Source organism: Akebia trifoliata, chromosome 1 (assembly GCF_017979445.1).
Source record: "Akebia trifoliata isolate Shusen 1 chromosome 1, ASM1797944v1, whole genome shotgun sequence".
NCBI lineage: Eukaryota > Viridiplantae > Streptophyta > Magnoliopsida > Ranunculales > Lardizabalaceae > Akebia > Akebia trifoliata.
In genome coordinates, this window is record NC_141375.1 from 6,070,969 (window position 1) to 6,085,518 (window position 14,550).

Sequence of the window (14,550 nt, forward strand, 5' to 3'; positions counted from 1 at the left end):
TGTGGTGCTCTCTCTCCTGAATGAGGTGTGTACTTTGTTCGCCTAAAATAAACATGTTTGTGAACTAATTTCAGTAATTCCAGAAATTCATGGATAGTTCAGCTAGAAGTGTGGAATGTGCCTTCAATGCAAAAGTGATCTACTGGAAAAAACAAAAGGCTATTTATAGCTAGAAATTTTAAGACAAGAAGTAGGATCAGGGAATTAGCATTGTAACCATCAAAAGTGTTCAAGCTTGGATTTAGATCCAACTTGGTTCTTGAGAAAGCATTTATTAATGTAATCCAACCAAAAATATACAAGAAAAAAAGTCATTAGTAATGTTAACCAACCAACCACTCCAAAAGACCGATCTTTTGGAGAGGGGGAGAACTATGAATATAAGAGGGTCACAGAGCTTAATTGGGGTATTTCAGACCCCAAGAGTACAGGAAAATATACACTCAATACTCCCCCTTACCCATAAGGGTCGAACGAATCAAACCCATGACCTGTAAGAACCTAGCGCTCTGATAGCATGTTAACCAACCAACTACTCCAAAAGACCAATCTGTTGGAGAGGGGAGAAATTTGAATTGAGAGGGTCATGGGGCTTTATTGAGGTATGAAACACTTGATGGTGGAGGAAAATATGCACTCAACAAAGTAATGGGTGACAGCCCTTTAAAGGATTTGCAATAAAGCACCTTCCAATAAGCTTTAATTTATTACTTTAAACTTATTCTTACAAGGACAAAGCAATGAAACAATTGCTTCAACTAGTAATAAAATTTAGTTACATGAGAAAATCGAGCCCTTGCAAGCCAACAACTTTCCCCTGACACTTACTAACAACTGAAACCTTTTGCACATGGACGCAAAATCTGCAGTCTCAATGTGATCTTCTCAAAGCCCCTTTCGACCTTAGTACTCGAACAAGGCCCTGTTTGATAAACAGCAACTAATCTATATACATGAACCTTTCTTCAATTCATCTTCACAGTATCTATATCAGCTTTCGGCCAAATGATGTGTTGCAAATGCAAGTTTATTCAACTTCACCCTTGTGCCAATCCCCTTTAATGTGTATAAAGTATACTACGAAGAAATCTGACAAGCTGTGTTGACGTTTTATGCCAAAGAAAATTTAACTAGAGACTTTTATTTGATTTAATTGGAATTTTGACAAGAATCAGCTGCAGATGGCCTCAACTGAGAGCTTCTTCATGACACTTGGACAAGGATCTCCTCCAAAAACCTCAGGAGCCACACTTACTGCGCACGCTTGCCTTCCAACACAATTCTGCAATAGACCCTCCTGTGTTAAATTTCCGAAAAGAAATTAGAAGAAAAAGATACTAATACACACAACACACAAATGGGCTAGAATTGCTCCATCCATCAGTGTCCTCTAATGTTGGAGAACTTGTGAGCAGGAGCCATGAATTGTGTTTGTCTCTGAATCATTTACACAAAGAGAAACGATAAATTGGCTTTAGACCCACCCGAGTAATCTTAGTTTCTGACTCAGTTGGCCTAAAATTGCATCGAATCTCTTTAGTTATTAGTGAACTTCACCATGTGAAAAAACAAGGAATGTAAAATAGAAAAGTCGAATATACCCTCTCGAAAGCATCGTACGACTTGTGGGCATGACAGCTTCCCTCCCTAAAGCTTCCACAAACTCCTTGTGGAGTTCCAAAGCTTGCAAACTTTATCGATGAGATTTTCTGCCCCGGGGCACACCATAGATGGGCTTTGGGCCTTAAGGGTCTGTCGACTCTGCCCGAGGCTTGCATTTGGTAATTCATAAGTGTTGGCTGCCATTCGAAAATATTAGCACAAACACTTTGTACTGTTCTTCTAACCAAAGTAATCCCACTTGGTTCACCACCCCATTCTTCAAAAACAACCAATAGGTTCCCAGTTGGGTTCAGCCATGAACGAGGAACGTGGTACCTGAGAAAAATTATCATTGTCAGTTTATGAATATTCTAAGTCATTTAAACAATCAATGTTTTACTGAAAATCAAGCCTTCTCTCACCATCTTTGCGAGGCCTCTCCGCAATTACTTTGGCATTTTTTCTCGGTATATGTTCCGGCATAATTACAGCTGCCACAGGAACCAGATGCTTTGTATGCAGGCCAATAGCGTCCAATGCTCTCCCCATTTATCCATACCTGACCTTTACCCATGCTACCCATATCTAAAGCCAAGGGATCATTGCCAGCTGGTGCATTAAAGATGGTCTGGAAGCATCACAGTGTTAATCAAATGCGAGATGGTATAGGACTATGGCTGGCAATGGGTTGGATGAAGCATATATCTGTATCCTTATCCAACTCTATGTCCGATTATCCGTATCTAATTTTTACCCACTTTTGCTACAGATATCCATTTCCGACTATTTATCCAATTTTTAAGGATATCTGTATCCGACTTGTTCCCAAATATGTAGTGGATATCCAAGTCGGATGTATATCTCTCATTCTGAAGATGATGGAAGAAACTTAATTTTGGGTTATACATATATCTTATCATGAATTTACCATATTAAACTCGGATGAATGCATATTCTGATTGGATACCCATACCCAAATAACTCGGGTTGGATGAATCGAGTAACAGGATATCATCCGATCTATTGCCAGCCCTATATACGACGTCTTCAGAAGAGTAACACAGATGCCTTAGCTGAAATTCAGGATTCTCACCTTATACCATGTCAGGGGCTGCTTTTGAGCGAGTAAAGACCCTTCAACCCACTCAACAGAATTACTTCCACTGAGTGTATGAAGACTCAAAGATTCTCCCTTCAACCCAATCTGCAAGGGAAGATGTGAAGGCATGATCCTCTTCATTTTGGTTACAATAGAAAGAAAATCAAACTAGAGAGCACTAAGAACACAAACCTTGTATGACCATTTCTGCCATGTTAAATCTCTTTTCCCCTCATTGAGACCTGTCAGCGTGACTGGACCAAGAACCCCAGCATTCCATGTCTCGAAATGTGGACCGACATTCTAAATCCAAACACAAACAACGTAGCATAATTAGCATTTATTATTTAAAAGACCAATATACCCTTGTGTTTTTCACTAAAAGAAAAAAAATGGACAGGTATTATTTTAAAGTGAATGTGGTGGAGAATGCTAGTGTCCCCATGAGAGAGAGAGAGAGAACAAACCGGGAGGCCAACAGCGATGCTTAATAGAGAAATCATGTTCATTCCAGCTCGCAGTCTTACATTGCCATTGAATGTTAGTTTCGGGTGATCTATATTCCCGTACGCAGTTCCTGCCATAAAATATCAAAAAAAAATTATTATGGAAGGAAATATAAGCTTTTGGACTAGGTGTTCTGAGAACATTGTCATTTATGTATTCTGTAAAAACCTACAAAAAAATTGCCTACCTGATAGTTGGCCATTGATGAAAACATGCAAAGCATGGCCTGCCGATAACACCGTGAGCTCAGGGTATTGACCATTCTTCAAGAATTGTTCGTCTGGGTCTATCTTAACACTGGAGATGGAGAGAAAGTCAACAAAAGATAAGAAAGAAGAAGAAGAATTGTAACAGAGACAAATAAGTAAAGACTGATGGAATTTAACTACTCACGCTGTTGAGTACCACAAATAGTCTGAAACGTCTCTAGTGGTATTTATTTGCTCCATCAACCCAACCGTTGTGATTGAATTGTCATCATAGGAGGCAGTCTCGTCATTGTATGACTGCCAAGAGAATCCATTGCGCACCGGTGTCATTTTCATCTGTGAGCTTTGTGAGCCAACCTGTTCATAGATTTTGGATCTTATGTCACAAAATTCATTCTTTGCGAATTTCAACAAGTGGAATTCTCAATCATTATTGGTTATTTATTGAGAAAATACTCAAAAAAAAAAAAACTTAACTAAACTAAAAAACAGAAAACCTGTATCAAAAGTTGTAAAACTTAAATGTTTTCTTCTTTTAAACAATAAACATCAAAATCCAATAAAAAGATAAAAATGTTGCAAATTAATTCGAAATTGTTAGAGAAAAAAATGTGAAACTGATTTGGATAAGCTTTGTTTGCTTTCAAATGTTAAGTTAAAAAGAAGAAAATTAGTACTAAAATAACTAGACTAAAAAAAAGAAAACCTGTATCAAAAGTAGTAAAGCTTAAATCTTATCTTCTTTTAAACCATAAACAACAAAATTCAATGATAAAAAAAAATAGTGTAAATTAATTCAAAATTGTTAGAGAAAAAAAATTGTGAAAATAATTTGGGTAAGCTTTGTTCACTTTCAAATGTGAAGTTAAAAATAAAGAAAAAGATCAACGTAGAAAGACATTAATGCTCACCCTTGCAGTGTTGTAAACGGTGTTCTTGCAATCAGGAAGGATGCTGATAGACCAAGGAGGTAGGTTATAGTGCATGTTTCGAAAGGCTACTGTTGCAAAAGATTTTGAGTCATAGTTTGCGAGGAACGCAGCACAACCTCCAGCCTTATACGTGAAGACATGAGCCTAGACAGCAAATAAACCAAAAGGATTAGCTTCAAAACTAGCTTAAGGAAACTATGGATAGCTTTTAGCAAAGCAGAAGTAAACCAACCTCTTGATTATTCCCAAGGGACATCACAGTCGGTTCTGAATAAACTAAAGCTGGCTCACATAGCTTGATGGCTCTATGAAGATCTCTCAAATGACCCCATTTAGGTTCCCTTAGTAGCCCTAGAAATAGAAAAGAACATAGTTAGACAATGTGAAGCATATTATTCTATAGATTAACCATGGCTTGCTTATTAACAACCTTATTTTGGTTTAAGGTGTTATTGTCATAATGGTTTAAAGTTTCAAGTTTCAGATTGTTTCAGAATATCTTGATCAAGACAATCTTTGTTTTTCTCCTGATGGAAAACATTTCCTCCAGACAAAAACTTTAACCTTCACTGTCATAGCCCCCCACATGATGTACATATAACAGCTGAGAGACCCACCATTCGACGAGTCAACCTAGTAATCTCTGAAATTAAATTTACGGTAACCATCTGGTCTATTAGCATATTTTAGACAAAGTATGACACGAATGATACTATGTGGTATTCCTACGAGGAAACACTTACGATACTACAACTCATGCCATATTGAGTATGTCCCATTTATTTATTGGTTTATTCTGCATCAACAAATGCTAGTCACAATATGGGTTTCAACGAAACCGAAGTCAACAATAGTACCATTGTGAAATTGTTAAAATTTTGAGCATGAGAACATAGCTATCTTATAAAAAGACCCACGTGTCATATATGTACTACTATATTGCAAGATGTATCTAAATGTCAAAAATATTTTTATATGGTTAAAATGGATGAATATATAAAAGATAATGAATAATTTCAAGAATAAACGATGATTGCTTACCATATTCATCGATTGGAGCATCATAGTCATAACTTGTGGCTATAAAAGGACCACCCGCTGTCCGACCGAAATTTGTCCCTCCGTGGTACTAAAGTAGATAAATGGAAAGATAACAAAATCAGTTTTAATTGATACCAATCATTATGAATCAAATGGATTGAATAAACTTCAATATAACAGACATAATATTACCATGTAGTAGTTGATGAACGATCCACCTTTTTGTATAAATTTGGCAACTGAAAATGCTATATCCTCAGCGGGCCGGTGAGGAACCGGACCCCCAAACCCTGTGAACCTGCCAAAGCAATAAAGGAAGAACAATAATTAACCGCAGAAAGCTTTAAGTTACTCTTAAGATCTTGTTTTCTTAAAAAACAAAAAAAGTAAGTATTACCAGCCAGTCCAGTTTTCAGTCCACATCTTGGGCTTATAAGCCTTGTTAGGAGAGAACCAATCGCAGTAGAAACCGTTGCAAGTATTTATCTGTTGCAAGATCAATGAATACAAGTTAGTGAAAGAAGGCAAGATTATTCAATGATACTCAAAAGCAGATAAAAATCCAACATGAATATGTAAGAATCAGCCTCCTAGATAGTTTTGGTTAGAAGTTTTTGTTAATGCTTTATCTCAAGCTTTGGGAAGAAAAAGGAGCCATAGACATCATTTAAAAATTTTTGTTAATTTTTTTTTCCTTCAAATAAAAAAAAAAAAAACAAATGGATGAGACCAAGAGGGAGAAACAGAGCCAAGTGGAAATGAGAACAAAAAAAAAGTTGTTCTTGGTTCCATCAATGATCACCAAAGGAGGCAACACCACAGCTTAAAATATCGGAATATATCGGTTGATACATATTGGTATCGGCCAAGATCGATAATGTAACGGAATATACGGGTTTGTATCGAATGTCAGTTTTTTCATTAGCGCAATAACTAGCACACTTCATGAGAAGAAAACAAAAAGAGAGTGAAAGTTAAGTGGTGAAAAAGTGCACGTGAAACTTACAATTGGGTCGGGAGCATCATCCTGCTTACACATGACCCACGGGACTCCAGTGTCGAGACCCACGGCCATATCTGCTGCCCATTTAGTATAAGCACGACCAGGAGCACCGATTTCCCACTCCACAGGTCCATATTCATTCTCTATCTGCGACACATATTCAAGAAGATGGACCCATGAACAACTCGATTTTATTAGCCGGTCATTGAATTCAATAGAGAAATAAACAATTAGATTTAATGAAATAATTAATAATTGTAGCCCATTTGTAGAAGCAATGGAAAGAATAGAATAGACTTATTGGCCAATCAAATGGTTTACCTGCGAAAGAATTATAGGACCTCCTTGAGTTTCAAACAATCCTTCTGCCTTCATTATGTCAACAATCTTTTTTGTAAATCCTCTCATTGCAACCTTCATTAGAATAATTCAAACATCAAAATTCAATCAACAAAACAAACAATAAAAAATTGAAATTTCCAGAGCTGGGGGAAGGAATCCAAATTGCAGACCTTGAAAGGTTCATTGTCTGTTCTGAAACTGATACCACGAACATATTTCAGCCAAACAGGAAACCCTCTGTATTGAAAACAGAACAAATTACTTTAAAATCAAAAAATCAAAAAATCAAAAAAAAAAAAATTTACTTGCATTTATATAAGAGGAAAGGAAACAAAGATACATTTTGTCTATATTTGGTTAGTTATTGGTTATTTTTATTACCCAAAGTTCCATTCAGCACAAACATAGGGACCAATCCTGAGATGAACATAAAGGCCAGCTTGCTTCACTAGCTTAACAAACCGAACCAGATCATATCTCCCCTCAAAATAATACTACAAAAATCACAATTTATTAAAAACTAATTAATTCTCTCTACTTAAAAATGGGGAAATTTAAAAAAAAAAAAAAGAAGATAAATTTGGGAGCATTTTCATTACTTTGCCTGGAGAAGGCTCGTGCCCATTCCAGAACACATAGGTTTCGATTACATCCAAACCTCCATCTTTTGCCTTTTGAATCAGATCCGGCCACATCTGCAACCAACCCAGAAAGGAAGAAAGAAAATACTAAGAAAATTCCCATAAATCAATAAAGATAATCTCAAAAAAAATAATAATAATAAATGCAGAAAATAGAAAAACCAGAGATACCCATTTGCGAAAATATTCACAAACTGAAGAAAACAAGAAAATCAGAGATACTCATCTCTCGAAGATTTCAAAAACCGAAGAAAAATGGCGTAAAAAACAAGAAGACCAGATGAACCCATTTTTGAGAAAATTCAAACAACTGAACACAAGTTAAAAACAAGAGAACCTGAGATACCCATTTGAGAAAAACTTCAATAACTGGAGAAAATTGCAAAATACCAAGAAAACAGATATACCCATTTTCGAGAAAATTCAAACAACTGAACACAAGTTTTAAAAAAAGAGAAGAATAGATACCCATTTGAGAAAAAGTTCAAAAACAGGAGAAAAATTGCAGAAAAACAAGAAAATCATTGATACCCATTTGCTGAAACTAGGAAAATTTCAGGGGGGAAAAAAAAAAAGAGACACCCATTGAGAAAAACTTCAAAAACACGAGTAAATTTGCAGAAAAACAAGAAAACCATTATACTCATTTGCTGAAAATTGGAAAATTTTCAGAAAAAAATGAAAGACTGGTATACCCATTGAGAAAAACTTCAAAAACAGGAGAAAATTGCAGAAAAAACAAGAAACCCATTGAGCACATTTGGATTAATACCTCAGGAGTGCTTCGTGGGTAGTGGATGGAACCCGAAATAAGGATTCTTCGGTATCCATTAACGACTATAGCCTTATGGTCGTAAGACACAGAGGCTTTAACAGAACAAAAACAAGAAAATATGATCATCAGCAGAAACGTGTGGGTTCTCCACACGTTCCACATTACAAGTCTGGAGGAACTCATAACCTCTCCCAATGCCTTCTCAAACACAATGGGCCTCTTTGATTGTTTTTTTTTTTTCTTTGTTTCTTTTTTTGACTTTATTCTTCTTTCTTTCACGGGAGTGAGAAGAGTCTAAAAAATATATTGAAAGAAGGAGCAGAACAGCTGGTCAGTTTTTCTTCTTCTTTTAAGAAGAAAATTGATTGAGAGAGAGAGAGAGAGAGTAATGGTTTTGTTGTTGCCAGTAGAGAGAGAGAGAGAGAGACGCAGAGAGAAAGTATATTAATGGTTTTTTTTTTTTGTAGGTTTGGTTTGGAAAAATGGGAAGCTTTGCACCGGCTTTTAAACAAGAAGAATGGTGAGCTTTGAAAGTGAGAGCATGGGTCCCACTTTCTTTGCCTTACCATCTCTGACGTGTTACTTCTTCTATCCAGTCTTTTTTTTTTTTACATTTTTTATATTAACAACTAAACAACTGTTAATTTGTTATTAAAGAAATATCATTTAATTAAAATATTTTATAAATCCTCAGTAAAAACAAATTATTAGAAGAAGTTTAGATTTTAGATATCCAATCCCCATAATCAATCTCTCTCTCCCTTGTTCACTCAGTAACACAGTCACAAAACTTAACAAATTTTCCACAAAAAAAAAAAAAATACAAAAAGAGGGTCTAGCCAACTAATTGGCCATTAATGGTTGAACTCAGTTAAATAATTGTTGAACCTGAACTTTACTTACTATGCTTAGTAATACTAAATAATAATTCCGATGTGTTACTGATTATTTTGAGTTCCCTTATTTATTTTAGGCCTCAATGTACACTAGATGACTAATCTAAATATATTCATATTGCAAGTGTCAACTAGTTTAAATCACGTCAATACTGAATCATTGAACTCTTTAAAAATGGACTTCTTAATTAAAAATATATATAATAATAATAATCCTCATATTCAACTTTATGCGCACACAAAAAAAAAAAATCCTTAGTTTTTCTCTCAAAAATCTTTGTTTTCAAGTTTTTGAAATTTCTTGAATAAATCTTATTTTTAACTAATTGAATTCATCATCTTCAACTTATTATAAAAATTATTTAATTTTTCTATTCAAAAATCTTATCTTATTCTTGACACTTGTGCATTGATTCCAGGAGATAGAACATTTAAGGTTGAAGATAAAGAAAGAAAAATTATTCTTAAAAGTTAAAGATGACTGAATTTGAAGAGAAAAATCAACGGGTTTGTAGCTCTGAAATCATCAAAGAGAAGGGCATTTAGATCATTCTCCATTAGTCTTTTACAATAGAACGAGGACAAGGGGCTATTTCATCAATTTGAGAGTCCATGAGGGTATTTCTAAGATTCACTAAAACATGGTGGGTATTGGGTTAAGTCTAAATCAACCTTTAAATTTTATCTTTTTAGTCAAACTTTGTTTGTCACGGACTTCACTAATTTAACATGGTGGCCAAAGAAAGATCAAACCGTCTTAAATCAAACACCATTTGGCCCATATGTTTCAAGTCTTGATGCTTCAATAACTATGATAATGAAAGATTCGAACTGCACATTAAGAGGTTGAAGAATCATTTTAGAGCGAAACTACATAATCATAGACCATTAATTAATATGAATCATGGAAGTAGTGAGATGCGTTTAAGAATTGCTTTAATATCAAGGACTAGAGACAAAGAATAAATATATTACATTTAAATTGTTCAAAAAATATTCTAATATTTTAAAGTTTAAAATGATATTTATTTGTTGCTTTCCCATAAAAGAATCTTAAATATAGAAAATAACTCAATGAAATTTCTAATTTGACTCGGCCGAGTTTTTATAGGTAAAGAGGAGTATAAAAAGAAGAAAAATGCTGAAATGACACAAAGTATTTACTATGATTCTTATAAGTTTGACGTGGGATGTACACATAATCATAGATGTGTTTCCTCGCAATACGAGTAAAAATCATCTACGATTATGTATGCATGTCCACATTAGAATTGTGAGAATCACAGTAAATCCTATGTCACCCCAGCACGACTCTAAAAAGAAATTTAAAAAATCAAAATGCAATTTTTTAAAAAAATTTGTAAGATAAACAAAATGATGATAAGGAGATTGAATTGTCAATATCTTAAAATTAATGAAATAAGTTGATGTCATCCATATCATTAACCTATATAGCTTAGGTAGAGAGTCTAATTAACGGACTTAGTTTAGAAAAAATTTAATTTTTTATAATATCAAGTCTTTGATTCTTTCACCTTTTCATTCAATAAAATACAACAAACCTTCAAACTTCAATTAAATTATAGATAAATAAGCAATTCTATTGTGCATATCAGTACAAATGGTGGGGATAACTAGCATTGTAAAAAAAGCGCGTCGGTCGGCCGCCCCAGTTGGCCTAAATTTTTAGGACTCAACCCTGATTGCAGGTTTGGGCTCTAATTTTCAAGCCCCGACTGTTTAAGCCAAATCGAGCCTGACCTGGTAAAGGAAGCTAAGCCCAGTCCATCATAGAGAATTCCTTCAAAAAAATTCAATTCGATCAAAGTGATCCTAACCTTTCGATCAATGGGTTCATCTTAGAAACCCTTTTTTGGTCCGAATCAACTTGATCGGATAATATTAACCATTCGATCTATTGAATTCTTTTGCATTAATAGACTCATTGAAGAAGCTTTCACTTTCATAAATAAATAAAGAAGAATTGGTGGTTTACTTGGCTGAGGGAGAAAGGGAAGAAAAGAAAAAGAGAAAAGCTTTTGATGTTTGTAGTTCCGTTAAGAGTCGTATAATAAGAAAAAAAGCAAACAATCACTTCTCCCAACTTGCATGCATGATTAAGATCACCTACCTTACTCACTCTCTAAGCTTTCTTTAGTTAAATTATAGCAATTTTCAACATCTCAAGTCCTCAACCACACAACATATTAGATTAATTTCTATTATTGATAATTTTAATTTTCAAAAAATGAATATTTTATTGATGATAAGAGTTCTAGATATCTCACTTCAACTACTACCCTAAGAATTGGGGTGTCAATGGGTTGAATTTGGTTTGGCTAATAGTAAACATTAGGGCTATTAATGGATTGGATCAAACCCGAAATCTGATCCATTTCAATCTAATAACTATGGGTTTGGAACAAGGATTTTGGTTCTAATAAGGGCCAAATACGATATTTTTTTTTAAATATATAAATGATGTATAATTTATATTTGATATATTTTTTAAAATATGTAATGTATATTATATTTTATCTATACACTATTATATTGAATCAGGTTAGATTAGAACAGATCCAAAAATATTGATTTTTGGCACCATAATTAAAAAAAAATGATCAATCCGATTGGGTCGGATCTAATGATTCCTTATTGGATAGGTACTAAACTAATACAAATCCGATCCATTGACAGCACATTATCCCAATTAAAATTGAATCTAGAAAAATGGTCCAAACCCGAATACTATGGGTCCAATCAATATGGATTTGGGGTATTTGGTAGGATAATGCATAGTGAATTGGGTCAGAAAAATGGACCTAGAATGTAATGGGTAATTAGGTATTTGGATATCCGTTGCTACACCTGCCCAAGACATGAATTAATAAATTTAAAAAAATGGATATGTACCAAATATACTGTATCAGTGTGTACAAAGACTTGGAGAGTCAAACATTTGTACAAATTGATAAGATTTAATAGATTAAATTATTAAGAAACAAACGAATTCATACGTCAGTTAGATATAATAATTTTATACATTTCTCCTTGTTAATTGGCAATTATTTGTCTCCCCACCATTATGGAACTGTTGTTTTCCCACCAGATGACCATTTTCCCATTTTACAAATACTTGGTCATTTGTATGGATTTTTTTTTTTTTTAAATGTATTGGACTCATAAAAGAGTTACAAAACTCACGAAGAGTGGGTCAAGAGTTCGAAACCCCACGAAGCTATGAATTCCTCAGGGCCACCCTCCTAGGGTTTAATTGTAGGACTTTCCAAGGGGGTGTGACCGTGGGATTAATCTCACCCGAAGGGTGGGAATTGGGAATACTCATGATAAAGGAATTTTTTATTTTATTTTCATTCTAGAATCATGCTGAAGTAACATTGAAATTGACATTGTTTCAGACATTGGTGTGCAAAGAACAATAGATGCTTTTGTAAAATCCTGAATTTTCTATTCGTATATCGAGAAAAAATAAATAGTGAAATTTTGAGAAAAATCCTGAAAGTAGACTTAGGGATAAAACTTTAAGATATTTCTGATCATTTTTAATGAAATATAACTTCACCATTAGATTCAAAATGATCAAAAAACATACTTTAGCCTGTAAGCACACTCAAATGCCAGTCCAAATATAAAAGTTGTAAAATCCTCGATTACCGAGTTTGACCAAATTAAAATAGTGACTTTTTGCTAGAGAAATAATTATTAAGATTCGATCATACCATTGGGTTCGTAACAAAAAATTATTGAATATGGACTATTTATTGATCATTTTTTGAGCACAGAAAGTCGAATTATCGTCAAAAACGAAAATGACATCAATTTTTTGGTGCACCTTAGATAAAAAATGTAAATTTTTGTTAGAGACAAAATTTATAGAAATTGACCATACCATTAGATCCGGAACGAAAAATTAGATAAAATAAAATATTCATTCATCACTTTTGGAGTCTTGATGGTCAAGTTATCGCCGATCGAAACAATAGTTAAAATACCGATTTTATCCCAAAATTTTTATAAATAAATTTTTTAATTTTTTTTTTATCATCGTCTTCCCCAACCCATCCAAAAAAAAAAATCAGCCAATGATTTTTTTTTTTTAATTTATTTTTTTTTCTCAACATTCTAACTCAGATTCGTCGCAAATCGCTCGCTGTCGACGGTTGACGCAAAAAGGAGAAACGTTCGCAGCCTCGTTCCCTACAAAATCCACCCAATCTTTTTTCATTTCACTTTCTTTTTCACTCTGTATCATCAAAAATCAGTCGTATTTATATATGGGAGTTTCGAAACTTTGACATCGGATTTCATCCGTTCCGGGATCAAATTGTCTTCTACCGCAGAAGGGAGAAAAGACAGTGGCGTCAAGTTCTTCGAAACCACCGGGTCAAACTCAAAAATCAGCCTTCTCAAAGTTCGATCTATCTCACTTTTCGTACCGTTCATGTCGATTTTCGTGCACGCACTTCAATCCTATAGCCTAGAGATTGTAAAGAACTTTCAATTTCTATTAGTAATCGTAGATTGTGAAAATTGCATTTAAGATTTTATTCAAATTTTGTGGTGAGTTTTCAAAAATATAGAATTCAATTGGTTATTTCAAATTCACACCAGAACTTGCATATTTGATATGTTTAATTATATTTTATAACAAATTATTCTTGTACACCGCTCGGATCCCATTTTGATTTAATTTTTGTACTTTTTCAATGTTATTGATAAAAATGAATTTCACAGTTGGAAAAATGATTTAATATTCAATGAACTCAAATTGAGTTGATGAATATCAAAAAGTAGATATTTTGTTTGAGAAATTAAAAAATGTAAAAATAAAAAAAAAGAAAAAAATGGTATGAAATAGTAAAATGTCAGAATCACACCCGAAGGGTGATGTCTGCATTTTACATTGTTGTGTTGTGTGTAGGTTGGTGAACGGATATTCATGAATAATGTTGCTGGTTGTATGTTTATTTAATTTCTGTTAGCGCGAGACGCTGTTTACTTTTCCGTTCTGTTATTTATTTTAGGCGGGGTGGTCACAGTTGCATGGTAGGAAATTGGATATCCATTCTCAACCTTGTATTGTTAATTTCTCTTTTGTTTTCAAATGAAAATAATATATATATGTAACTATTTTGTAAGTTGTTAAAGAGTATGTGAATGCCTGAAAGGATAGTGTGTCATATCATCCGGAGTGGTGTACTATCCTGAGATGTACGGTAGGGACCACCAAGCTCATACGTGGTATGAGACGCGTATAAGAGTGGAGTCACAATTGGAATCCGGGTTATTCCTCTCTATCTTTACTAGTGAACTTGTAATGTAAATGTAGTCGTATACGAATGGTTTGTATATTTGGGAATCACATGCACGCCTGATAAGTATAGACGAAAATGATTAGTCAGTGATCACTAAAAATCTATAGTAGTAAAACGTTCTAACACATCGAAAAAAGACCCATTGCTTACGGTCATGTCAAACGACC

General features: G+C 34.0%; 1 protein-coding gene across 2 annotated transcripts; it reads right to left on the reverse strand.

Annotated features, from left to right (window-relative positions):
* Positions 1-687: 687 nt before the first annotated feature.
* LOC147410552 (beta-galactosidase-like) lies at positions 688-8,622 on the reverse strand. 2 transcript variants are annotated; one of them, XM_086436666.1, is made up of 19 exons: positions 8,149-8,622; positions 7,335-7,430; positions 7,117-7,229; positions 6,906-6,972; positions 6,715-6,807; positions 6,397-6,540; positions 5,788-5,876; positions 5,583-5,688; positions 5,391-5,478; positions 4,582-4,700; positions 4,329-4,493; positions 3,602-3,774; positions 3,396-3,505; positions 3,169-3,278; positions 2,894-3,004; positions 2,696-2,806; positions 2,025-2,230; positions 1,602-1,938; positions 688-1,282 (listed from the first exon to the last, which is right to left on the reverse strand). In XM_086436666.1, the coding sequence occupies exons 1-19, from the start codon at positions 8,332-8,334 to the stop codon at positions 1,172-1,174; spliced, it is 2,535 nt and encodes an 844-aa protein (XP_086292792.1). In that variant the 5' UTR covers positions 8,335-8,622; the 3' UTR covers positions 688-1,171. The 2 variants fall into 2 exon arrangements, with proteins under 2 accessions (XP_086292792.1, XP_086292784.1); XM_086436658.1 differs by having other exon boundaries at positions 688-1,297.
* Between the last annotated feature and the right edge of the window lie 5,928 nt (positions 8,623-14,550).

Excerpts from the sequence above, each read along its gene's own strand:
- LOC147410552 (XM_086436658.1), bottom strand. The coding sequence starts at position 8,334 with ATGAGTTCCTCCAGACTTGTAATGTGGAACGTGTGGAGAACCCACACG. Across the intron at positions 5,479-5,582 it reads CGTTCATCAACTACTACATG|TACCACGGAGGGACAAATTT; the intron begins GTAATATTATGT and ends TATCTACTTTAG. Across the intron at positions 1,939-2,024 it reads GGAGAGGCCTCGCAAAGATG|GTACCACGTTCCTCGTTCAT; the intron begins GTGAGAGAAGGC and ends AATTTTTCTCAG.